This window comes from Oncorhynchus mykiss, chromosome 7 (genome assembly GCF_013265735.2).
Source record: "Oncorhynchus mykiss isolate Arlee chromosome 7, USDA_OmykA_1.1, whole genome shotgun sequence".
Taxonomy (NCBI): domain Eukaryota; kingdom Metazoa; phylum Chordata; class Actinopteri; order Salmoniformes; family Salmonidae; genus Oncorhynchus; species Oncorhynchus mykiss.
The window spans coordinates 15,909,787-15,935,846 of NC_048571.1; the positions used below are offsets into that span (position 1 = coordinate 15,909,787).

At 40.9% G+C, this 26,060-nt stretch overlaps 1 protein-coding gene, 1 long non-coding RNA gene and 5 gene segments (V, D, J or C); 4 read left to right on the forward strand and 3 right to left on the reverse strand.

Annotated features, from left to right (window-relative positions):
• Positions 1 to 3: 3 nt before the first annotated feature.
• LOC110528900 (Ig lambda-2 chain C region) lies at positions 4 to 17,499 on the forward strand. Its single transcript, XM_036984409.1, has 4 exons — positions 4 to 30; positions 304 to 409; positions 951 to 1,290; positions 17,355 to 17,499. The coding sequence occupies exons 1-3, from the start codon at positions 4 to 6 to the stop codon at positions 1,268 to 1,270; spliced, it is 453 nt and encodes a 150-aa protein (XP_036840304.1). The 3' UTR covers positions 1,271 to 1,290; positions 17,355 to 17,499.
• LOC110528921 lies at positions 6,189 to 6,900 on the reverse strand. The segment is given in 2 exon segments: positions 6,189 to 6,643; positions 6,806 to 6,900. Coding segments are annotated over 2 exon segments (378 nt in total).
• LOC118965345 lies at positions 8,101 to 8,718 on the forward strand. The segment is given in 2 exon segments: positions 8,101 to 8,107; positions 8,399 to 8,718. Coding segments are annotated over 2 exon segments (327 nt in total).
• Positions 15,022 to 15,581, reverse strand: LOC118965346. The segment is given in 2 exon segments: positions 15,022 to 15,347; positions 15,510 to 15,581. Coding segments are annotated over 2 exon segments (378 nt in total).
• On the forward strand, positions 15,747 to 17,499 carry LOC110495716. The segment is given in 3 exon segments: positions 15,747 to 15,773; positions 16,368 to 16,473; positions 17,015 to 17,499. Coding segments are annotated over 3 exon segments (453 nt in total).
• Positions 17,500 to 22,720: 5,221 nt separating this feature from the next.
• Positions 22,721 to 23,319, reverse strand: LOC110514909. The segment is given in 2 exon segments: positions 22,721 to 23,070; positions 23,225 to 23,319. Coding segments are annotated over 2 exon segments (387 nt in total).
• Positions 23,320 to 23,639: 320 nt separating this feature from the next.
• On the forward strand, positions 23,640 to 25,412 carry LOC110528779. Its single transcript, XR_005052532.1, has 2 exons — positions 23,640 to 24,012; positions 24,816 to 25,412. It is a non-coding gene; the product is annotated as an uncharacterized LOC110528779 (long non-coding RNA).
• The last annotated feature ends 648 nt before the right edge of the window (positions 25,413 to 26,060 follow it).

Sequence of the window (26,060 nt, forward strand, 5' to 3'; positions counted from 1 at the left end):
AACATGGAAGGAAATAGCTTACCTGAATCTGTGTGAAGGCCTGGAATTGACTACAGTATTTAGTTACATGTAACTTTATTCATTAAATACTGGTGTATTTCTATTCTACATGGCTGCTTCTTATACTTAGTGAGTTTGTCAGAGATATTACACATCTCCAACATTTATATTTTATAGTCAGGGGGGAATTCAGCAAAAAGTAATAATCTAAAATATCAAACTTAAACTAATTTGAAAAGTTATGACCTACACATGCTGTTTTTGACAGACAATCAGTGGTAGGGTTGAATGTGTGTTGTGTAGAGAGTTACTGGTGTGTGTAAAGTGCAGGAGGTTTTTGTACGGCTGTTCAATGAGTCTGTGTCACTGTGGTGGACTTTCGGTGGAGGCACCAAACTCATCGTTGACTGTAAGTACAAGAGATTCATCCTTTTTATAATAAATTCAATTGAACATTTATATACTGGTAAAGTAAATAAAAAGTAATTATTCAGAAAAAGTTGTCGTTTTTAATGTTTAATTTATTTGATTTGTTGAATTTATTTGATTCCGAGTGTGTTTCCACATACCCTAATGATCATTCAAGGACAAAAACCTAATATGCCAAAAGATAATAGTTTGATGTGTTCGATGTCTTTAAATACACAAAAACAGTTCAGCAGCATTGTTAAACATTTTATTTTGTAAGCAAGTCAGTTTCCTTTCTGTACTTTAATGCATCACTGACTGTAGTGTGTGGTGTTGCTTCATCGATGATATTGGAGGGAAGTTAAAGAGTGTGTAAAATATATTTATATATAACTTGCCTTTTTCACAGACTATTTTATACAATACAAATATCATATTTGTTTCTTCATATTAAAGTTGCTGAAAGTTCTTCAAGGTTCTTGTCCAGTTTAACCCTTATATGTCATCTCTCCATCTCTCCCTCCTCATCTTCTCTCTCCTAGTGGGTGTGGTACCTCCCTCCCTGACTGTCCTACTTCCCTCCAGTGAGGAGCAGGACCAGGGGAATGTGGCCCTAGTGTGCCTGGCCAACAGGGGCTTCCCGGAGGGCTGGAAGCTGGGTTGGAGGCTGGGGGCCGGGGGGGCCTTGCAGGGCAGCCAGAGTCTGGAGGTCCTGGAGAAGGATGGTCACTACAGCTGGAGCAGCAGCCTCACCCTCCCCACTGACCAGTGGAGGAAGGCTGGCTCAGTCACCTGTGAGGCCACCCTAAAGGACCAGACCCCCGTCACTCACACACTGGAGCCACACCACTGCTCCCAGTAGACACCCTGTACACAGAGAACATCTACTTATCTGTCATTCTATCATTCTAAATATCTATCTAGAGCTTCATCTCTGGTCATCAATCTGGGATTCTGCATCTTTAAATCTGTACCTGTGTTTTATTGCTTCTGCATTCAGATTGGAAATATTAACTAAATAAAATACTTTGTATTAATGTCAAACAAGGTGTCCCTGATTTGTATTATGTAAAGAAATAGAAGTGAATATCTGTGGACTTGTGGTTAAACAAAGACTAAACTGCTCTGTAAAACATGGAACATTAGAAAGTTGATAGGGAGTAAGAGAGGGTGGGTAGGTGGTGAGGGAGGGTGGGTAGTGAATAGATCCCCTTGGGACAGTGAATATCTGGGGACAGGAGCTGAACCACATCATCTGACCATTATAGACATGGGAGGAGGTTATGGGATATAGTTGTTAGTTTTGATCATGACTAAACTATTTTGTGAATTTGAGATTAATTTGTGAGTTGTAACCAGATTTTCAGAATGGGGGTAAAGTGGTGGTTATGAATATCAGGGGACAGAGGTGCTCTATTCTGGGAACCACATTATCTGACCATTGGTGGTAAAGTAGTGGTTATTTATGCTTGGTGATGTCATATAACCAGGACCTGAGTTGTGTGTTCAGTGAACCAGTGTTTCATATCATAGTCTGTTGTTCCTCAACACCTGCAGTAGGTCCCAGCTGCAGCAGTACAGTCTCTGTACAGTCTGACTGAGGAAGGTTTTTGTACGAGTCTAAATCACTATGTGAAATGCTCTGGGGCGCCATATACACCCATACCATAGTAATCTCCTGCATCTTCAGCTTGGAAATCACTGATTGTAAGAGTGTACTCAGTACCTGATCTACTGCCACTGAATCTAGATGGTGTTCCAGACTGAAGGGTTTTTACTCTATAGATGAGGAGTTTAGGAGCCTGTCCAGGTTTCTGCAGGTACCAGCTCATGTCATCATCAATACCAGTTGAACTTGCAACAGCACTGATAGACACGCTGTCTCCCAGACGAACTGACTTCAATTCATCAGCTTGATTCAGGACACGTTGTGCAGATGACTCTGAAATTGAAATGGAGAAATTAGCTTTGAGTAGTCTTAAAAATCAACTTAAAAAGCATTGAAAACATTTTCCATGTCCAAACATGTACAGGCCCATTAAAACCTGCTAAAACCAGTAGACCACAGGGAGAGATGCTGATAGTTTCTGACCTTGGCTCAGGAACCCCAGTATGATCAGCAGTGGTATCAGTGATATCATCTTCATCATCTTCATCATCTTCATCATCATCTGTGGCTCTGAGAAGACTGAACAGACTGGACCCAATGCTGATAACACTGCAGTCGTACTGTCAGGACAGATATAATTCATGAAGTGTGAAACTCTCAGGGCTATAAACACTCCCAGAGCACTGAAGAATGAGCTACCAATGCAAAGCACCTGCTCTATGGAAATACCCTGCCTCAGGACAGATGATGAAACTGTTAATGCAATGACATAAACACAATAATCTTAAACATGGAAGGAAATAGCTTACCTAAATCTGTGGCAAGCCTGTAATTGACCATAGATTTTAGTTACATTTAAGTGTATCCATTCAATACTAGCATATTGCTATTCTATACTTGATATTCTAGACTTGTGCTAAAATGGCGTCATGCTGAAGTTCAGTTCAGACCATAAATAATGATTGAGGCCTCAGATGGATATAACCGTTATGCATGGACATTGCCATTGAGGAATTCCACCATTTTGAAGTAGTCAACTAGGTGGCACTTCCTATGGGTTAAGGAATGATCACATAATTCCATCCAGGTCATCAGGAGGAATCAGCCAATGCATTATCCTCATGTGGAAACATTCCATTATGGCAGGTGGCAGTACATTTCCAACCTTGGCTTAACAAGCAAGTTCTCTATATGCAGATGACATACTGCTTTACGTTGCAAAGGTTCAGAAATCCCTCCAGACAATAATGTCTGTTTTCACAGCATTCAGGTCACGGTCTGGTTACAAAACAGATCTACTACCTCTTAACTCAGCTAAGGGAAGCAACTACCACCCTTTATCCCAGTGAAGAAACAAACCACCTACTTAGACATTACTTAACCCCCTCTATTCACACTACTTTCAGGAAGAACTACTTAGACATTACTTAACCCCCTCTATTCACACTACTTTCAGGAAGAACTACTTAGACATTACTTAACCCCCTCTATTCACACTACTTTCAGGAAGAACTACTTAGACATTACTTAACCCCCCCTATTCACACTACTTTCAGGAAGAACTACTTAGACATTACTTAACCCCCTCTATTCACACTACTTTCAGGAAGAACTACTTAGACATTACTTAACCCCCTCTATTCACACTACTTTCAGGAAGAACTACTTAGACATTACTTAACCCCCTCTATTCACACTACTTTCAGGAATAACTACTTAGACATTACTTAACCCCCTCTATTCACACTACTTTCAGGAAGAACTACTTAGACATTACTTAACCCCCTCTATTCACACTACTTTCAGGAAGAACTACTTAGACATTACTTAACCCACTCTATTCACACTACTTTCAGGAAGAACTACTTAGACATTACTTAACCCCCTCTATTCACACTACTTTCAGGAAGAACTACTTAGACATTACTTAACCCACTCTATTCACACTACTTTCAGGAAGAACTACTTAGACATTACTTAACCCACTCTATTCACACTACTTTCAGGAAGAACTACTTAGACATTACTTAACCCCCTCTATTCACACTACTTTCAGGAAGAACTACTTAGACATTACTTAACCCCCTCTATTCACACTACTTTCAGGAAGAACTACTTAGAAACCTTTCAGAATATCCAGAAATAGATAAAACGATGGTCTGCTATGGCCACTTCTTTACATGCTAGAATCTCAATGATTAAAATGAATGTCCTCCTTCGTATCAATTTTACGAGTTCCATGTTCCCACTGCCGCCTCCTATCGACTATTGGTCTAAACTTGACTCTGTAATGAAGTTGTTCATTTGGGGGAGAAAGAGACCACAGATTGAATATGCAACATTACAGAGAACAAAAGCATCAGGTGGACTTATTGTTTGGATCCATTATAGCATATTCAGTAAATGTGTGGAAAGCTACAGGGCTCCTGAGTGGCACAGTGGTCTAAGGTGCTGCATCTCAGTGCTAGAGGCGTTACTACAGACACCCTGGTTTGACTCCAGGCTGTCTCACATCCGACCTGTGATTGGGAATCCCATTGGGGAGCGCACAATTGGCCCGGGTTTGTCCGGTGTAGGCCGTCATTGTAAATAACAATTTGTTCTTTACTGACTTGCCTAATTAAATAAATAAATACAGAGAAACATATGAGATCTAATCTTAAATGGCATTTATACTCTCCAATATGGTGTAATAAAGAATTCTTCGCGTGTAAGAACCCATTTATATCAGATTCTTGACCTTGCTAGTTCAGACATATCAGCTAGAGGTGAATGTTATCCTCTGTCTGATATCTAGTCTAGTTTACTCATGGTTAGGTCTGGGAGATGCCCCAGTGTGGTACAGGACAGGTACAGGTGGAGGCATTAGTAGGTTGTGTGTGTCTGAGCATGTGATTTTGGAACTGTTGACCTTTGCCACTGGCTGACCTGTCAGTGACCCTGGAGGAATTCTAAACTGAGATGAAGACTTCCATCTGGCTCAGTGCTGATTCCTGATGAATAAATGATGAAACTGGCTCAGTGCTGATTCATGATGAATTCCTGATGAATCTGTCTCAGTGCTGATTCACGATGAATTCATGATGAAACTGGCTCAGTGCTGATTCATGATGAATTCATGATGAAACTGGCTCAGTGCTGATTCCTGATGAATCTGTCTCAGTGCTGATTCCTGATGAATTCATGATGAATCTGTCTCAGTACTGATTCCTGATGATTTCATGATGAATCTGTCTCAGTGCTGATTTCTGATGAATTAATGTTGAATCTGTCTCAGTGCTGATTCCTGATGAATTCATGATGAAACTGGCTCAGTGCTGATTCCTGATGAATCTGTCTCAGTGCTGATTCCTGATGAATTCATGATGAATCTGTCTCAGTGCTGATTCCTGATGAATTCATGATGAATCTGTCTCAGTACTGATTCCTGATGAATTCATGATGAATCTGTCTCAGTGCTGATTCCTGGTGAATTAATGTTGAATCTGTCTCAGTGCTGATTCCTGATGAATTCATTATGAATCTTCAGATGTACATCACTAGTTATCTAATACTTCCTCATGCCATTCTAGTGGGCACTAGGGATGTAAAATGTGACCTTAGTAAATGGTGCTCTCATCATCTAGTCTCTAACTAAAAGCTGACTAGAACAAAGTGACAGGCAGTCTGGTGGCATATTGGGGTTGGAATGACTCTCTTCCCTGGGGAACTGACCTCTGACTTTTTAAAATCTTTGACCTCTACCAGTCTGGCTGACGTCCGGTGTCCAACCTCTTCCTGTGTACACCACACAAGACTAGTGCAGTGACCTATAAAATGACCTGTGACTGACATCTAACCTCTGACTTTGATCTTTGACCTCCTCTGGTCTAGCGCTGGTAGGGTGTTAAGGATGGGGGAACATCTGGGGAGTGTACTGCTCTATTCTGGGAGAGGGGCCATGCAAATCTATGTTTCTGTTTCACAGGGCTCTCTCTCTGTCACACACAGTCATGCACTTACACACTCAATACTGCTCCACAGATGTGTTAGCCAGCTGTGTGTGTCTGGTTGACCAACCAATCACTGTGGCATACCAACTTTTTTTATAGTCTATGGGACTATTTCACCTGTATCTTCCTGAGGACATTTGTAGACATTGGAGGTTGGAAGAGTTATAATACTAGTTTGTAACCATTGTTTCTGTGAGTTAGTAAAGTGTTTATACTTGGTGATGTCATATAACAAGACCCTTAGTTCTGTGTTCAGTGGATCAGTGATGTGTGTCATTTTGTACAGGAGGTTTTTGTACGGCTCTAAATCACTGTGTGAACACATCTCCACTGTGGTAACTCTGACAGTAGTAAATGGCTGCATCTTCAGCCTGGACTCCACTGATGGTCAGAGTGAAGTCCCTCTCAGACCCACTGCCACTGAATCTAGCAGGAATCCCATCTAGCAGTTGATTTGCGTATATTATCAGGAGTTTGGGAGCTTCTCCAGGTCTCTGTTGATACCAGAACGCACCCTCATCTCCATCACTGTATCTGTGCACTTTAGGGTTGGTTGTACAGGTTAGAGTCACAGGGTCTCCTGGAGAAAATGTCACTACAGGAGGCTGAGTCACAGTCACCTGACCTCTGGATCCTGAAGAGGAAGAATATGAATTGATCAACGAGTATAAATAACAAATCATTTATATTTCATCATATTTTATACAGGGATGTTTATTCATTAAGATCCATTTCAATGATTATACAAGGTACTCAACATGTATTTTTCCATTGTAAGAATTATAAACCAACAGACCTTTGAGACAGCAGCAGACCAGGGTCCAGATAAAGATGGTGATCAGAGTCATGGTTGCCGTGGTTTCTGTTGTGTTGATGGACAGATCTCAGTCCTGTAGTCTGAAACTCACAGGGCTATAAACACTCCCAGAGCACTGAAGCATGAGCTGTCAATGCAAAGCACCTCCTCTATGGAAACACCCTACCTCAGGACAGAATAATAAACTGCAAATAATCATCATGTGAATTGCTTTATATTTCTTTTGTTGACAGTAAAATGGCACAATTGTCAATACTGATATTTGTCGCAAATAACAATGTTTCACTCTGCCCATATGCATTCTGATAACATATGACATCATTGGAGTTAAAAACATTTGGGTGGAGACATTATGGAGCTCAAATCAGAGACTTTGTTAATCATAGTATGCTGTATATAATGTGCACATAATGTGCTTAATTATTGTGGTTGTCCCACCTAGCTATCTTAAGATGAATGCACAGAGGTGCTCTGGATAAGAATGTCTGCTAAATGAATAAAATGTCATGTAATTGTAAATGATAAAACATGAGTATCGCTTGCTACAATATTTCCTATATTAAGAGTGTCAAATACTGTAGTTGTATGTGAAGATGTGTAATGCTTTATGAGTATAGTAAAGTTGTACAACGCTGTGTGGAGCTGTATGAGTGGTTCTGTTAGTGCAGGGTGTGCTCACTCTTGTGTGAAGGAGGTTGTTGTACGGCGTCTTAACTAGACTGTATCACTGTGGTACACGTTCGGTGGAGGGACCAAACTGCTGCTGAGAAGTAAGTGTTTTTTCCTTTACTTCAAAACACTACAGAATATATACCAGACATGTTAAGACTCAAACTCTGTAAAGGAAACCCCAATACTAGTACTTATTTCAGAATTCAGGGTTTAGAAGGCAAAATGTTAGCTACCGTCTGTGGGAGACTTTCAGTTGTTCAGCCAAGCAACCTGTCTTTGAACAAGTTATTCAAAATAAACAGATTTTTTATTCAAAGAGCTAATCAGGTTTAGTTCCCTGCTATGACACGCAAATTACACAGAGAATGTTATTAGTATAACAGAAAAGTTCTGGTCCCTTTCATTGTCTGATATTATTGTGAAGTGGACTGACTTTAAATGGGCAATCTGTGATTGCTACATACATTTTCTTACATCCGTAGTTCTGTCATGAACTCCAGCCCCATCCCTCAGCTGTTTACCAAAAACAATGGCGGGGTGTCTGCTTTGTTGTTGTTTGAACAGCAGACTGACCTTTTAAACGCCTTATTGAAGTAAGGGACATGGAAGGTGCACCACAACACACAGCAGAGTATAAAGTTACTTAATATCTGCTTCCAGCAGTGTTATTGAGCGATAAGATCCTTAATGAATGGGGTCTTTGTCCCTAGTACAGCAAATATACATGAAAATACATGGATAAATAAAAACTCAGCAACAGTGATGTACTTTATTGTGCATTGATGTAATTGTTGTTGAGTTGTGAGGTGTTCTCTGTGAACCTTAATAAGTTGTGTATTTTATAGAACTCTATTTCTCTCTCCTCTGGAATGTAACATTAAAATGTGCTCTTCTCTCCAGCTGGTCCTACTGTCAGTCCCACAGTGTCTCTGCTCCCCCCCTCCTCTGAGCAGCTCTCTGGAGGCTCTGCCTCACTGGCCTGCCTGCTGACTGACTACTCCCCTCAGGGGGCGCTGGTGAGCTGGGAGGTGGACGGGCTGGAGGTGAGCCAGGGGGTCGTGACCAGTCCAGAAGAAGAGAAGGAAGGCCTTTACAGACGCAGCAGCATCCTGACCCTGAGCAAGGCAGGCTGGGAGCAGGGAGAGCTCTACACCTGCAGGGTCTCCCACTTCCAACACACCCAGGCCTCCCCCCTACGTAGGAGCCAGTGTCTGGTCTAGGACCTACTGGAGGAGGCCCACAACAGGAGCTCTGTCTGGGGAAGCAGGAGTAGACGAGGCTCTGGTCTGGTCTGGGGCCTAGTTGGAGCAGTAGTAGTGTGTTAGAGTGTTAGAGTAGTGTACTGAGTAAACTCTAGTACTGCTGGGGAGACCACATCCTGGGTAGTAATGTGTATTGTATAGATTACCGGAGACTTCAATGTGTTCTGTACTCAGACTGTTACTGTGATGTTGCTGTCTGCCTCAGTTCTAATAAAGTTGGATTTGGAAAATAACATGATGGATTAGTTAACTAATTTATTTACTGTGACAACAAATGGAAATGTATCTACAGCTAGATCTAATTCTTTGTCAGGTTTATATTTCTCTTTCTAAGACCAAATGACTATTTGTTGAATGTGTGTTCTGCTTTTTCAATCTCTCTCTCTTTCTCTCTCTCTTTCTCTCTCTCTCTCTTTCTCTCTCTCTCTCTCTCTCTCTCTCTCTCTCTCTCTCTCTCTCTCTCTCTCTCTCTGTCCGTCCGTCCGTCTGTCTGTCTGTCCGTCCGTCCGTCCGTCTGTCTGTCTGACCAACCCCCTGGGGACAGAACTTCTCTAAACTAGTAGAAGCTAAACCATCTGACCCTGACCATGCAAATCAAGCCTGCGTTCAGTGAGATGAAACGTTTAAAACATTAAAGATAGAAATACAATGAGTAGAGCTAACACTACATGTTCTTTTTGACAAATAATGATGTCTGTTCTACACAATTCATTTTTATCTGACCACTCCAGAGGTGAAGTAAAGGTTGTGGTTGTGTAGAGGAGGTGGTTGGGTGAACTATGATCCTGTCGTGAGTAACCAGAGTAACATTGTCTTGGTGTGGGACTGTCTAACGCTGTGTGTTCAGTGAACCAGTGTTTCATATCATAGTCTGTTGTTCCTCAACACCTGCAGTAGGTCCCAGCTGCAGCAGTACAGTCTCTGTGCAGTCTGACTGGGGGAGGTTTTTGTACGACTCTAAAACACTGTGTGAAACGCTCTGGGGCGCCATAATAACCCATACCATAGTAATCTCCTGCATCTTCAGCTTGGAAATCACTGATTGTAAGAGTGTACTCAGTACCTGATCTACTGCCACTGAATCTAGATGGTGTTCCAGACTGAAGGGTTTCTACTTTATAGATGAGGAGTTTAGGAGCCTGTCCAGGTTTCTGCAGGTACCAGCTCATGTCATCACCAATACCGGTTGAACTTGCAACAGCTTTGATAGACACACTGTCTCCCAGATGAACTGACTTAGATTCATCAGCTTGATTCAGGACATGTTGTGCAGATGACTCTGAAATTGAAATGGAGAAATTAGCTTTGATTCGTCTTAATAATCCAGATGAAAAGCATTGAAAACATTTTCCATGTACAAACATGTACAGGCCAATTAAAACCTATTAAAACCAGTAGACCACAGGGAGAGATGCTGATAGTTTCTAACCTTGGGTCAGGAACCCCAGTATGATCAGCAGTGGTATCAGTGATATCATCTTCATCATCTTCGTCATCATTTGTGGCTCTGAGAAGACTGAACAGACTGGACCCAATGCTGCTAACACTGAAGTCTTAAAGTGTCAGGAGCAGTGAGGCTTAACAACTATGCAAAACAGCACTCTACAGGCTGCTGAGAGAGACTATAGTCTGCTGAAAGAGACTATAGGCTGCTGAGAGAGACTATAGGCTGCTGAGAGAGACTATAGGCTGCTGAGAGAGACTATAGGCTGCTGAGAGACTATAGGCTGCTGAGAGAGACTATAGGCTGCTGAGAGAGACTATAGGCTGCTGAGAGAGAGAGAGAGAGAGAGAGAGACAGAGAGAGAGAGAGAGAGAGATAGAGAGAGAGAGAGAGAGAGAGAGAGAGAGAAAGAGAGAGAGAGAGAGAGAGAGAGAGAGAGAGAGAGAGAGAGAGAGAGAGAGAGAGAGAGAGAAAGAGAGAGAGAGGGAGAGAGAGAGAGAGAGAGAGAGATGGAGAGAAACAGAGAGAGAGGGAAAGAGAGAGAGATAGAGAGCGAGAGAAAGAGAAAGAGAGGGGGAGAGAGAGATAAATATATAGAGAGAGAGAAAGAGGGAAAGAGTGAGATAAAAGAGAGAGAGAGAGAGAGAGAGAGAGAGAGAGAGAAAGAAAGAAAGAGCAAGAGAGACACACAGAATGATAAGATAGAAACAGATAGAGAGGTACTTATATTACTTTTCTTTTGCTGTTGTGAGTTGTTCCAATCTAATGGTCAACTATAGGAGGACAACTAAGTTGTGTATTAAAGGGTAGGTTCAACCCCAAATTAAAAAATGTGTTGGACATTATATTACATTGAAAGGGTGTTATGTCAAGCTGAGCCCAAATGTTATTTGATTTCAGGATGAACCTTTCACTGGTATACTGTTCCTCTAATGTTAATATCCGGGATCCCAGACCTGACCAATGGAGACAGGTGATGCTTACTGGAGCCTTACTTTCTACAGTAAATCTATGGCGCTGATATTTTCAGCTTGTTGGCGCCCTCTTGTGCCTGAATGGCGTCATCCTGAAGATCAGTTCAGACAGAGTATAAATAGTTATTTGTAAAACAGTGGCAGGGTCAGGCTGTTAGTGGAATTACAGACTTGGCCTGCAAACTGTTTATTGCTTTTTGTAAACTAGATAGGTGTACAATGACAGAACAGTATCAACGTCACCAGGTATTAGTAGCATATTGGTTAACTGAATTTGACTGCTGGTAATAAAAAGTGAGTTTCATCACTTGTTGCTTTAACTAGTGGGGAGTACACATGCTGTCAGAGTTATCAAAAGTCAGGAGTTCCAACTGGGAAGTTTCACTTGTAGGGACATGCACCATACAGACAGATCAGTCTCATGTTTATGTTTGTGCCGTTGTAGCGTGTGTGACAGCATGGGCAGTGCCTTTCAGGAATTGCCACCCAGTTGACTACTTTGACTACTTTAAAATGGCAGAAGTTTGGTGGAAGCCTCCATGGCGCTGCCCATGCTAAAACATTATTTTAGCCACTAGGGATAAAGGTCAGCCATTTTGGTCAGGGAGTTGGTCAACCATGGTTTGCCAGAGTTGTGTTAAGATATTGTTTAAAATTATAAATTTGAAGAATTTACCTACACGGTGTTTATTAGCTAGCTAGACAGACAGTTTAAGAGGAATGCTTGGATTAATTGTTCACATTAATTGCCAATATACCTACATTCTACTTAAACATGCAGTCAGTTCACAGCAATCACTCAATTCAAATCAGTAGATGACAGGACTTAGACAGGTTGTACTGCTATATCATATAATAGATCTCTCAGCTTTCCAAGATAAACAACTTTTTTAAAAAACTTTTATTGTCTTGTTTACATATATACTTTAGAGGCTATGTATGCAGAAATGTTGTATTAAACCCATATAAACTGTATTTATGACTATATGACAATATTTTAGGTTGACAGAAATTATATTACGCAATTTCCAATATATCACACAACTTACTTTAATTATCCCTCTACTATCATTCATTCCAAATAGAATGGTTTGGATTTCTCCCTCACCACAATGGCAGCATTTTTGTAATGACGTAACCCTTCTAGTGTTTTAATAGGATATCTATGGCTAGTTTGAAGATGGAAAGTTTAAGACAATTCAGTAATTCCATGTGGAAGAGTAAACATATTCATTGGACCATTGACAACTTCTTGCGCCGTTACTAACTAGCAAAGCTGGTCCCATGAATTGCAATGACTTATGGGATATTAGAATCCTATTGTTTTAACCACTATAGTTTGATCCAAGCTCTAGGGTCACCCCACCCTCCTCAGATAAGATATAAACACATCACAACCCGTTGCAGAAATGTTTAGAATTACAGGAAATGATTTTAAAATGCCAAATTCTCTCTGCCCCAAGGCAGAATGTGTAGTATTTCAGGAAACTAGCTTTAATAAATACAACATTTGTCTCTGCCCCAAGGCAAAATGTGTAGTATTTCAGGAAACTAGCATTAATAAATCAAACATTATCTCAGCCTGATTGCAAAATGTATAATTATTATGTATAAAACTGCACTCTTTTCTGTCTGCCCCATGGCAATACAGGGCCTTGCAAAAGTATTCAGACCCCTAGGATTTCTTCACATTTTATTGTGTTACAATCTGGGATTAAAATGGATTTAATAGAAATGTTGTTTTTAATTTAAATGTTGTTGTCAGCAAGCTCCACAAAGTGGCAGAACATTTTTATATTTTGTAAAGACTGATACTAAAATATAGTCATTGCATAAGTATTCAGCTGCCTGAGTCACCTTTGGCATCTATTACACCTGTGAAACTCCTTAGGTAAGTCTCTAAGAGCTTTACACACCTGCATTGTGCATTATTTGCCCATTTTTCTTTTAAAAATTCTTCAAACTCTGTCATGATGTTGGGGATCATGGCTATACAGCAATTTTCAAAACTTTCCATCGATTTTCAAGCAGGTTTAAGTCAAAACTGTATCTTGGCCATTCAGGAACATTCATTGTCTTCTTGGTAAGCAACTCCAGTGTAGATTTGGCCTCGTGTTTTTTGTTATTGTCCTGCTGAAAGGTGAATTCCTCTCCCAGTCTCTGGTGTAAAGCAGACTGAAGCAGGTTTTACCTGTGCTTAGTTCCATTTTGTGTCTTTTTATCCAGAAAAACTCCCCAGTATTTGCCGATGTCAAGCATACCCATACCATGATGCAGCCACCACCAAGCTTGAAAATAAGGAGGCAGTTACTCAGTGACATGTTGTGTTGGATTTGCCCCAAACATAAGGCTTTAGGCCAAAAGGTGTATTCCTTTGGTGTGTTCTTTTTGCAGTGTTACTATAGTGCCTTGTTACGTACAAGATGCATGTTTTGGAATGTTATTATTGTCTATATCTGTATTCTTCTTTTCACTCTGTCATTTAGGTCATTATTGTGGAGTCACTACAATGTTGTTGATCCATCCTCAGTTCTCTCCCATCACAGCCACTGAATCTGTCGCTGTTCTAAAATCACCAATTTCCTCATGGTAAAATCGCTGAGCAGTTTCCTTCCTGTCCTGCAGCTCAGTTCAGGATAAACTGGATGACTGTATCTTTGATGTGTCTGGCTGGTTTAATACATCATCCACAGCATCATTATTAACTTGACCATGCTTAAAGAGATATTCAATGTCTGATTTGTTATTGTTACCCATCTACCAATCACTGCCCTTCTTTATGGGGCTTTAGACAAAATCCCTATCAATGTGCCCTTGTGCAAGGCACTTAACCCTAATTGCTCCTTCAAGTCACTCTGGTTAAGAGGGACAGAGGAAGGGTTAGTAATTCCAAGTTCTTGTCAACCCCTATTATTTAACACAGAGTGAGTCCACGTATCTTATTATGGGATTTGTTAAGCTAGATATTACTCCTGAACTAACTTAGGCTTGACTAAACAAAGGGGCTGAATACTTACGCAACGATTATATTTTAGTTGGATTTTAAAAATCTTAATCCCACTATGTTACACAATAAAATGGGAAGAAATCCAAGAGGTCTGAATACTTTTCCGTGGCGCTGTATGTGTAGAATTGAAGGAAATTAGCTTTAAAACGGCAACATTTTCTCTCTTGACGAGGGCCTGTCAACGCCTCTGCCCTTTTGACCTTTGAACTCAACCACTCTCCCTGACTTCCGGTGCCCAACCCTTTCCACACCACACCACAAGACTAGTGAATTGACTTATGAAATGACCCGTGACTAATATCTGACCTCTGACTTTGATCTTTGACCTCTGCCAGTCTGTCTGGTGTCCACTGTCCAACCTCCCCTGGTCTAGCTCTGGTGTCATGTTAAGGATGTTAAGGATGGGGGAACATCTGTGGAGTGTTCTGCTCTCTTCTGGGAGAGGAGCCATGGAAATCTAAGTTTCTGTTTCACAGTGCTCTTTCCACACACACACACACACACATTCTGTTCCCCTGAAGTGTTGGCCAGCTGTGTGTGTTGAGGCACACCAACACACATTATTTTATGTTGATTTTATGTTGATTTTATGTTGACATGATATGGATTATTCATCCCTCAATAGGACAATTTTACCTGCATCTTCCTGATAAGAAGGAACATTTGTAGACATGGAAGGATGGAAGGGTTAGGAAACTATATTAGTTTGTAACCATTATTTCTGTGAGATAGTAAAGTGCTTATACTTGGTGTCATATAACAAGACCTTTAGTTCTGTGTTCAGTGGACCAGTGATGTGTGTCATTTTGTACAGGAGGTTTTTGTACGTCTATAAATCACTGTGTGAACACACCTCCACTGTGGTAACTCTGACAGTAGTAAACTGCTGAATCTTCAGCCTGGATTCCACTGATGGTCAGAGTGAAGTCCCTCTCAGACCCACTGCCACTGAATCGAGCAGGAATCCCATCTAACCGTTTCTTTGCATATGTTATCAGGAGTTTGGTAGCTTCTCCAGGTCTCTGTTGATACCAGAACACACCCTCATCTCCATCACTGTCTGTGTACACTTTAGGGTTGGTTGTACAGGTCAGAGTGACGGGGTCTCCTGGAGAAAATGTCACTACAGGAGGCTGAGTCACAGTCACCTGACCTCTGGATCCTGAAGAAGAAAAATATAAATTGATCAATGAGTATGAATAAGATATGACTTATATTTAATTATATTTTATGAAGGTACATTTATTCATTGAGATCCATTTCAATGATTATACAAGGTACTCAACATGTATTTTTCCATTGTAAGAGTTATTAAACAACAGACCTTTGAGGCAGCAGCAGACCAGTGTCCATATGAAGATGGTGATCAGAGTCATGGTTGTCGTGGTTTCTGTTGTGTTGAAGGACAGATCTCAGTCATGCAGTCTGAAACTCACAGGGCTATAAACACTCCCAGAGCACTGAAGCATGAGCTGCCAATGCAAAGCACCTCCTCTATGGAAACACCCTACCTCAGGACAGATGATGAAACTGTTAATGCAACACAATAACAATATTAAACATGGAAGGAAATAGCTTACCTGAATCTGTGTGAAGGCCTGGAATTGACTACAGTATTTAGTTACATGTAACTTTATTCATTAAATACTGGTGTATTTCTATTCTACATGGCTGCTTCTTATACTTAGTGAGTTTGTCAGAGATATTACACATCTCCAACATTTATATTTTATAGTCAGGGGGGAAATCAGCAAAAAGTAATCATGTAAAATATTAAACTTAAATTAATACTTAGTGAGTTTGTCAGAGATATTACACATCTCCAACATTTATATTTTATAGTCAGGGGGGAATTCAGCAAAAAGTAATCATGTAAAATATTAAACTTAAATTAATACTTAGTGAGTTTGTCAGAGATATTACACATCTCCAACATTTACATTTTATAGTCAGGGGGGAATTCAGCAAAAAGTAATCATGTAAAATATTAAACTTAAATTAATACTTAGTGAGTTTGTCAGAGATATTACACATCTCCAACATTTACATTTTATAGTCAGGGGGGAATTCAGCAAAAAGTAATCATGTAAAATATTAAACTTAAACTAATTTGAAAAGTTATGACCTACACATGCTGTTTTTGACAGACAATCAGTGGTAGGGTTGAATGTGTGTTGTGTAGAGAATTACTGGTGTGTGTAAAGTGCAGGAGGTTTTTGTACGGCTGTTCAATGAGTCTGTGTCACTGTGGTACACTTTCGGTGGAGGCACCAAACTCATCGTTGACTGTAAGTACAAGAGATTCATCCTTTTTATAATAAATTCAATTGAACATTTATATACTGGTAAAGTAAATAAAAAGTAATTATTCAGAAAAAGTTGTAGTTTTTCATGTTTAATTTATTTGATTTGTTGAATTTATTTGATTCCGAGTGTGTTTCCACATACCCTAATGATCATTCAAGGAGGACAACCTAATATGCCCAAAAATAATAGTTTGATGTGTTCGATGTCTTTAAATACACAAAAACAGTTCAGCAGCATTGTTAAACATTTTATTTTGTAAGCAAGTCAGTTTCCTTTCTGTACTTTAATGCATCACTGACTGTAGTGTGTGGTGTTGCTTCATCGATGATATTGGAGGGAAGTTAAAGAGTGTGTAATATATATTTATATATAACTTGCCTTTTTCACAGACTATTTTATACAATACAAATATCATATTTGTTTCTTCATATTAAAGTTGCTGAAAGTTCTTCAAGGTTCTTGTCCAGTTTAACCCTTATATGTTATCTCTCCATCTCTCCCTCCTCATCTTCTCTCTCCTAGTGGGTGTGGTACCTCCCTCCCTGACTGTCCTACTTCCCTCCAGTGAGGAGCAGGACCAGGGGAATGTGGCTCTAGTGTGCCTGGCCAACAGGGGCTTCCCGGAGGGCTGGAAGCTGGGTTGGAGGCTGGGGGCCGGGGGGGCCTTGCAGGGCAGCCAGAGTCTGGAGGTCCTGGAGAAGGACAGTCACTACAGCTGGAGCAGCAGCCTCACCCTCCCCACTGACCAGTGGAGGAAGGCTGGCTCAGTCACCTGTGAGGCCACCCTAAAGGACCAGACCCCCGTCACTCACACACTGGAGCCACACCACTGCTCCCAGTAGACACCCTGTACACAGAGAACATCTACCTACAGAGAACATCTACCTAGCTTCATCTCTGGTCATCAATCTGGGATTCTGCATCTTTAAATCTGTACCTGTGTTTTATTGCTTCTGCATTCAGATTGGAAATGTTAACTAAATAAAATACTTTGTATTAATGTCAAACAAGGTGTCCCTGATTTGTATTATGTAAAGAAATAGAAGTGAATATCTGTGGACTTGTGGTTAAACAAAGACTAAACAAAGACTAACTGAACATTAGAAGGTTGGAAGGGGGGAGGGGGGATGGGTAGTGAATAGACCCCCTTGGGACAGTGAATATCTGGGGACAGGAGCCGAACCACATCATCTGACCATTATAGACATGGGAGGAGGTTATGGGACATAGTTGTTAGTTTTGATCATGACTAAACTATTTTGTGAATTTGAGATTAATTTGTGAGTTGTAACCAGATTTTCAGAATGGGGGTAAAGTGGTGGTTATGAATATCAGTGGACAGAGGTGCTCTATTCTGGGAACCACATTATCTGACCATTGGTGGTAAAGTAGTGGTTATTTATGCTTGGTGATGTCATATAACTAGAGTTGTGTGTTCAGTGAACCAGTGTTTCATATCATAGTCTGTTGTTCCTCAACACCTGCAGTAGGTCCCAGCTGCAGCAGTACAGTCTCTGTGCAGTCTGACTGAGGAAGGTTTTTGTACGACTCTAAATCATTGTGTGAAATGCTCTGGGTCGCCATAATAACCCATACCATAGTAATCTCCTGCATCTTCAGCTTGGACACCAGTGATTGTAAGAGTGTACTCAGTACCTGATCTACTGCCACTGAATCTAGATGGTGTTCCAGACTGAAGGGTTTCTACATTATAGATGAGGAGTTTAGGAGCCTGTCCAGGTTTCTGCAGGTACCAGCTCATGTCATCATCAATACCGGTTGAACTTGCAACAGCTTTGATAGACACACTGTCTCCCAGACGAACTGACTTCAATTCATCAGCTTGATTCAGGACACGTTGTGCAGATGACTCTGAAATTGAAACAGAAAAATGTAGCTTTGAGTCGTCTTAGAAATCCAGATAAAAAGCATTGAAAACATTTTCCATGTACAAACATGTACTGGCCCATTAAAACCTGCTAAAACCAGTAGACCACAGTGAGAGATGCTGAGAGATTCTAACCTTGGGTCAGAAACCCCATTATGATCAGCAGTGGAATCAGTGATGTCATCTTCATCATCTTCATCATCAACTGTAGCTCTGAGAAGACTGAACAGACTGGACCCAATGCTGATAACACTGCAGTCGTACTGTCAGGACAGATATAATTCATGAAGTGTGAAACTCTCAGGGCTATAAACACTCCCAGAGCACTGAAGAATGAGCTGCCAATGCAAAGCACCTGCTCTATGGAAATACCCTGCCTCAGGACAGATGATGAAACTGTTAATGCAATGACATAAACACAATAATCTTAAACATGGAAGGAAATAGCTTACCTAAATCTGTGGCAGGCCTGTAATTGACCATAGATTTTAGTTACATTTAAGTGTATCCATTCAATGCTAGTGTATTGCTATTCTATACTTGATATTCTAGACTTGTGCTAAAATGGCGTCATGCTGAAGTTCAGTTCAGACCATAAATAATGATTGAGGCCTCAGATGGATATAACCGTTATGCATGGACATTGCCATTGAGGAATTCCACCATTTTGAAGTAGCCAACTAGGTGGGACTTCCTATGGGTTAAGGAATGATCACATAATTCCATCCAGGTCATCAGGAGGAATCAGCCAATGCATTATCCTCATGTGGAAACATTCCATTATGGCAGGTGGCAGTACATTTCCAACCTTGGCTTAACAAGCAAGTTCTCTATATGCAGATGACATACTGCTTTACGTTGCAAAGGTTCAGAAATCCCTCCAGACAATAATGTCTGTTTTCACAGCATTCAGGTCACGGTCTGGTTACAAGATCAACTGGTTTAAAACAGATCTACTACCTCTTAACTCAGCTAAGGGAAGCAACTACCACCCTTTATCCCAGTGAAGAAACAAACCACCTACTTAGACATTAAATAACCCCCTCTATTCACACTACTTTCAGGAAGAACTACTTAGACATTACTTAACCAAATCTATTCACACTACTTTCAGGAAGAACTACTTAGACATTACTTAACCCCCTCTATTCACACTACTTTCAGGAAGAACTACTTAGACATTACTTAACCCCCTCTATTCACACTACTTTCAGGAAGAACTACTTAGACATTACTTAACCCCCTCTATTCACACTACTTTCAGGAAGAACTACTTAGACATTACTTAACCCCCTCTATTCACACTACTTTCAGGAAGAACTACTTAGACATTACTTAACCCCCTCTATTCACACTACTTTCAAGAAGAACTACTTAGACATTACTTAACCCCCTCTATTCACACTACTTTCAGGAAGAACTACTTAGACATTACTTAACCCCCTCTATTCACACTACTTTCAGGAAGAACTACTTAGACATTACTTAACCCCCTCTATTCACACTACTTTCAGGAAGAACTACTTAGACATTACTTAACCCCCTCTATTCACACTACTTTCAGGAAGAACTACTTAGACATTACTTAACCCCGTCTATTCACACTACTTTCAGGAAGAACTACTTAGACATTACTTAACCCCCTCTATTCACACTACTTTCAGGAAGAACTACTTAGACATTAAATAACCCCCTCTATTCACACTACTTTCAGGAAGAACTACTTAGACATTAAATAACCCCCTCTATTCACACTACTTTCAGGAAGAACTACTTAGACATTACTTAACCCCCTCTATTCACACTACTTTCAGGAAGAACTACTTAGACATTAAATAACCCCCTCTATTCACACTACTTTCAGGAAGAACTACTTAGACATTAAATAACCCCCTCTATTCACACTACTTTCAGGAAGAACTACTTAGAAACCTTTCAGAATATCCAGAAATACATAAAAAGATGGTCTGCTATGGCCACTTCTTTACATGCTAGAATCTCAATGATTAAAATGAATGTCCTCCTTCGTATCAATTTTACGAGTTCCATGTTACCACTGCCGCCTCCTATAGACTATTGGTCTAAACTTGACTCTGTAATGAAGTTGTTCATTTGGGGGAGAAAGAGACCACATATTGAATATGCAACATTACAGAGAACAAAAGCATCAGGTGGACTTATTGTTTGGATCCATTATAGCATATTCAGTAAATGTGTGGAAAGTTACAGGGCTCCTGAGTGGCACAGTGGTCTAAGGTGCTGCATCTCAGTGCTAGAGGCGTTACTACAGACACCCTGGTTTGACTCCAGGCTGTATCACATCCGGCCTGTGATTGGGAATCCCATAGGGGAGCGCACAATTGGCCCGGGTTTGTCCATTGTAGGCCGTCATTGTAAATAACAATTTGTTCTTTACTGACTTGCCTAATTAAATAAATAAATACAGAGAAACATATGAGATCTAATCTTAAATGGCATTTATACTCTCCAGTATTGTGTAATAAAGAATTATTAGCGTGTAAGAACCCATTTATATCAGATTCTTGACCTTGCTAGGTCAGACATATCAGCTAGAGGTGAATGTTATCCTCTGTCTGATATCCAGTCTAGTTTACTCAGGGTTAGGTCTGGGAGATGCCCCAGTGTGGTACAGGACAGGTACTGGTGGAGGCATTAGTAGGTTGTGTGTGTCTGAGCATGTCATTTTGGAACTGTTGACCTTTGCCACTGGCTGACCTGTCAGTGACCCTGGAGGTATTCTAAACTGAGATGAAGACTTCCATCTGGCTCAGTGCTGATTCATGATGAATTCATGATGAAACTGTCTCAGTGCTGATTCATGATGAATTCATGATGAAACTGTCTCAGTGCTGATTCATGATGAATTCATGATGAATCTGTCTCAGTGCTGATTCATTATGAATTCATGATGAATCTGTCTCAGTGCTGATTCATGATGAATTCATGATGAAACTGTCTCAGTGCTGATTCATGATGAATTCCTGATGAAACTGGCTCAGTGCTGATTCATGATGAATTCATGATGAAACTGACTCAGTGCTGATTCATGATGAATTCATGATGAATCTGGCCTAGTGCTGATTCCTGATGAATTCCTGATGAAACTGGCTCAATGCTGATTCATGATGAATTAATGTTGAATCTGGCTCAGTGCTGAGTCCTGGTGATTTCAGGATGAAACTGGCTCAGTGCTGATTCCTGATGAATTCATGATGAATCTGTCTCAGTGCTGATTCCTGATGAATTCCTGATGAAACTGTCTCAGTGCTGATTCATGATGAATGAATGTTGAATCTGGCTCAGTGCTGATTCCTGGTGAATTCAGGATGAAACTGTCTCAGTGCTGATTCCTGATTCATTCATGATGAATCTGTCTCAGTGCTGATTCCTGATGAATTCACGATGAATCTGTCTCAGTGCTGATTCCTGTTGAATTCATGATGCATCTGTCTCAGTACTGATTCCTGATGAATTCATGATGAATCTGTCTCAGTGCTGATTCCTGATGAATCAATGTTGAATCTGTCTCAGTGCTGATTCCTAATGAATTCATGATGAATCTTCAGATGTACATCACTACTTATCTAATACTTCCTCATGCCATTCTAGTGGGCACTAGGGATGTAAAATGTGACCTTAGTAAATGGTGCTCTCATCATCTAGTCTCTAACTAAAAGCTGACTAGAACAAAGTGACAGGCAGTCTGGTGGCATATTGGGGTTGGAATGACTCTCTTCCCTGGGGAACTGACCTCTGACTTTTTAAAATCTTTGACCTCTACCAGTCTGGCTGACGTCCGGTGTTCAACCTCTTCCTGTGTACACCACACAAGACTAGTGCAGTGACCTATAAAATGACCTGTGACTGACATCTAACCTCTGACTTTGATCTTTGACCTCCTCTGGTCTAGCGCTGGTGGGGTGTTAAGGATGGGGGAACATCTGGGGAGTGTACTGCTCTATTCTGGGAGAGGGGCCATGCAAATCTAAGTTTCTGTTTCACAGTGCTCTCTCTCAGTCAAACCCACGCATGCACTTACACACACACTCAATACTGCTCCACAGAAGTGTTGGCCAGCTGTGTGTGTCTGGTTGGTCAACCAAGCATTGAGGCACACCAACCTTCTTGCTTCACACATGATCTTATGTTGTCATGATAAGGATTATTCATCCTCAATGGGACTATTTCACCTGTATCATTCTAATAAGGAGGGATATTTGTAGACATGGGAGGTTGAAGAGTTATGAAACTAGTTTGTAAAGACCCTTAGTTCTGTGTTCAGTGGACCAGTGATGTGTGTCATTTTGTACAGGGGGTTTTTGTACGTCTCTAAATCACTGTGTGAACAAGTTTTTACTATTGAGATAGTGGTAACTCTGACAGTAGTAAACTGCAGCATCTTCAGCCTGGACTCCACTGATGGTCAGAGTGAAGTCCCTCTCAGACCCACTGCCACTGAATCTAGCAGGAATCCCATCTAACCGTTTCTTTGCATATCTTATCAGGAGTTTGGGAGCTTCTCCAGGTCTCTGTTGATACCAGAACACACCCTCATTTCCATCACTCCATTTGTACACTTTCGGGTTGGTTGTACAGGTCAGAGTGACAGGGTCTCCTGGAGAAAATGTCACTACAGGAGGCTGAGTCACAGTCACCTGACCTCTGGATCCTGAAGAGGAAAAATATCAACGAGTATAAATAACAGATAATTTATATTTCATAATATTTTATACAGGGATGTTTATTCATTGAGATCCATTTCAATGATTATACAAGGTACTCAACATGTATTTTTCCATTGTAAGAGTTATAAAACAACAGACCTTTGAGACAGCAGCAGACCAGTGTCCAGATGAAGATGGTGATCAGAGTCATGGTTGCTGTCGTTTCTGTTGTGTTGAAGGACAGATCTCAGTCCTGCAGTCTGAAACTCACAGGGCTATAAACACTCCCAGAGCACTGAAGCATGAGCTGCCAATGCAAAGCACCTCCTCTATGGAAACACCCTACCTCAGGACAGAATAATAAACTGAAAATAATAATAATGTGAAATGCTTTATATTTCTGTTGTTGACAGTAAAATGGCACAATTGTCAATACTGATATTTGTCGCAAATAACAATGTTTCACTCTGCCCATATGCATTCTGATAACATATGACATCATTGGAGTTAAAAACATTTGGGTGGAGACATTAAGGAGCTCAAATCAGAGACTTTGTTAATCATAGTATGCTGTATATAATGTGCACATAATGTGCTTAATTATTGTGGTTGTCCCACCTAGCTATCTTAAGATGAATGCACAGAGGTGCTCTGGATAAGAATGTCTGCTAAATGAATAAAATGTCATGTAATTGTAAATGATAAAACATGAGTATTGCTTGCTACAATATTTCCTATATTAAGAGTGTCAAATACTGTAGTTGTATGTGAAGATGTGTAATGCTTTATGAGTATAGTAAAGTTGTACAACGCTGTGTGGAGCTGTATGAGTGGTTCTGTTAGTGCAGGGTGTGCTCACTCTTGTGTGAAGGAGGTTGTACGGCGTCTTAACTAGACTGTATCACTGTGGTACACGTTCGGTGGAGGGACCAAACTGCTGCTGACAAGTAAGTGTTTTTTCCTTTACTTCAAAACCCTACAGAATATATACCAGACATGTTAAGACTCAAACTCTGTAAAGGAAACCCCAATACTAGTACTTATTTCAGAATTCAGGGTTTAGAAGGCAAAATGTTAGCTACCGTCTGTGGGAGACTTTCAGTTGTGCAGCCAAGCAACCTGTCTTTGAACAAGTTATTCAAAATAAACAGATTTTTTATTCAAAGAGCTAATCAGGTTTAGTTCCCTGCTATGACACGCGAATTACACAGAGAATGTTATTAGTATAACAGAAAAGTTCTGGTCCCTTTTCATTGTCTGATATTATTGTGAAGTGGACTGACTTTAAATGGGCAATCTGTGATTGCTACATACATTTTCTTACATCCGTAGTTCTGTCATGAACTCCAGCCCCATCCCTCAGCTGTTTACCAAAAACAATGGCGGGGTGTCTGCTTTGTTGTTGTTTGAACAGCAGACTGACCTTTTAAACGCCTTATTGAAGTAAGGGACATGGAAGGTGCACCACAACACACAGCAGAGTATAAAGTTACTTAATATCTGCTTCCAGCAGTGTTATTGAGCGATAAGATCCTTAATGAATGGGGTCTTTGTCCCTAGTACAGCAAATATACATGAAAATACATGGATAAATAAAAACTCAGCAACAGTGATTTACTTTATTGTGCATTGATGTAATTGTTGTTGAGTTGTGAGGTGTTCTCTGTGAACCTTAATAAGTTGTGTATTTTATAGAACTCTATTTCTCTCTCCTCTGGAATGTAACATTAAAATGTGCTCTTCTCTCCAGCTGGTCCTACTGTCAGTCCCACAGTGTCTCTGCTCCCCCCCTCCTCTGAGCAGCTCTCTGGAGTCTCTGCCTCACTGGCCTGCCTGCTGACTGACTACTCCCCTCAGGGGGCGCTGGTGAGCTGGGAGGTGGACGGGCTGGAGGTGAGCCAGGGGGTCGTGACCAGTCCAGAAGAAGAGAAGGAAGGCCTTTACAGACGCAGCAGCATCCTGACCCTGAGCAAGGCAGGCTGGGAGCAGGGAGAGCTCTACACCTGCAGGGTCTCCCACTTCCAACACACCCAGGCCTCCCCCCTACGTAGGAGCCAGTGTCTGGTCTAGGACCTACTGGAGGAGGCCCACAACAGGAGCTCTGTCTGGGGAAGCAGGAGTAGACGAGGCTCTGGTCTGGTCTGGGGCCTAGTTGGAGCAGTAGTAGTGTGTTAGAGTGTTAGAGTAGTGTACTGAGTAAACTCTAGTACTGCTGGGGAGACCACATCCTGGGTAGTAATGTGTATTGTATAGATTACCGGAGACTTCAATGTGTTCTGTACTCAGACTGTTACTGTGATGTTGCTGTCTGCCTCAGTTCTAATAAAGTTGGATTTGGAAAATAACATGATGGATTAGTTAACTAATTTATTTACTGTGACAACAAATGGAAATGTATCTACAGCTAGATCTAATTCTTTGTCAGGTTTATATTTCTCTTTCTAAGACCAAATGACTATTTGTTGAATGTGTGTTCTGCTTTTTCAATCTCTCTCTCTTTCTCTCTCTCTTTCTCTCTCTCTCTCTCTCTCTCTCTCTCTCTCTCTCTCTCTCTCTCTCTCTCTCTCTCTGTCCGTCCGTCCATCCGTCCGTCTGTCTGTCTGTCTGACCAACCCCCTGGGGACAGAACTTCTCTAAACTAGTAGAAGCTAAACCATCTGACCCTGACCATGCAAATCAAGCCTGCGTTCAGTGAGATGAAACGTTTAAAACATTAAAGATAGAAATACAATGAGTAGAGCTAACACTACATGTTCTTTTTGACAAATAATGATGTCTGTTCTACACAATTCATTTTTATCTGACCACTCCAGAGGTGAAGTAAAGGTTGTGGTTGTGTAGAGGAGGTGGTTGGGTGAACTATGATCCTGTCGTGAGTAACCAGAGTAACATTGTCTTGGTGTGGGACTGTCTAACGCTGTGTGTTCAGTGAACCAGTGTTTCATATCATAGTCTGTTGTTCCTCAACACCTGCAGTAGGTCCCAGCTGCAGCAG

Bases quoted from the DNA above. Each gene is read 5' to 3' on its own strand.
- LOC110528900 (XM_036984409.1), top strand. From the start codon at position 4: ATGGAAGGAAATAGCTTACCTGAATCT. The intron at 31-303 runs GTGTGAAGGCCT...TGTGTTGTGTAG, and splicing joins GAAATAGCTTACCTGAATCT to AGAGTTACTGGTGTGTGTAA. The intron at 410-950 runs GTAAGTACAAGA...TCTCTCTCCTAG, and splicing joins CACCAAACTCATCGTTGACT to TGGGTGTGGTACCTCCCTCC.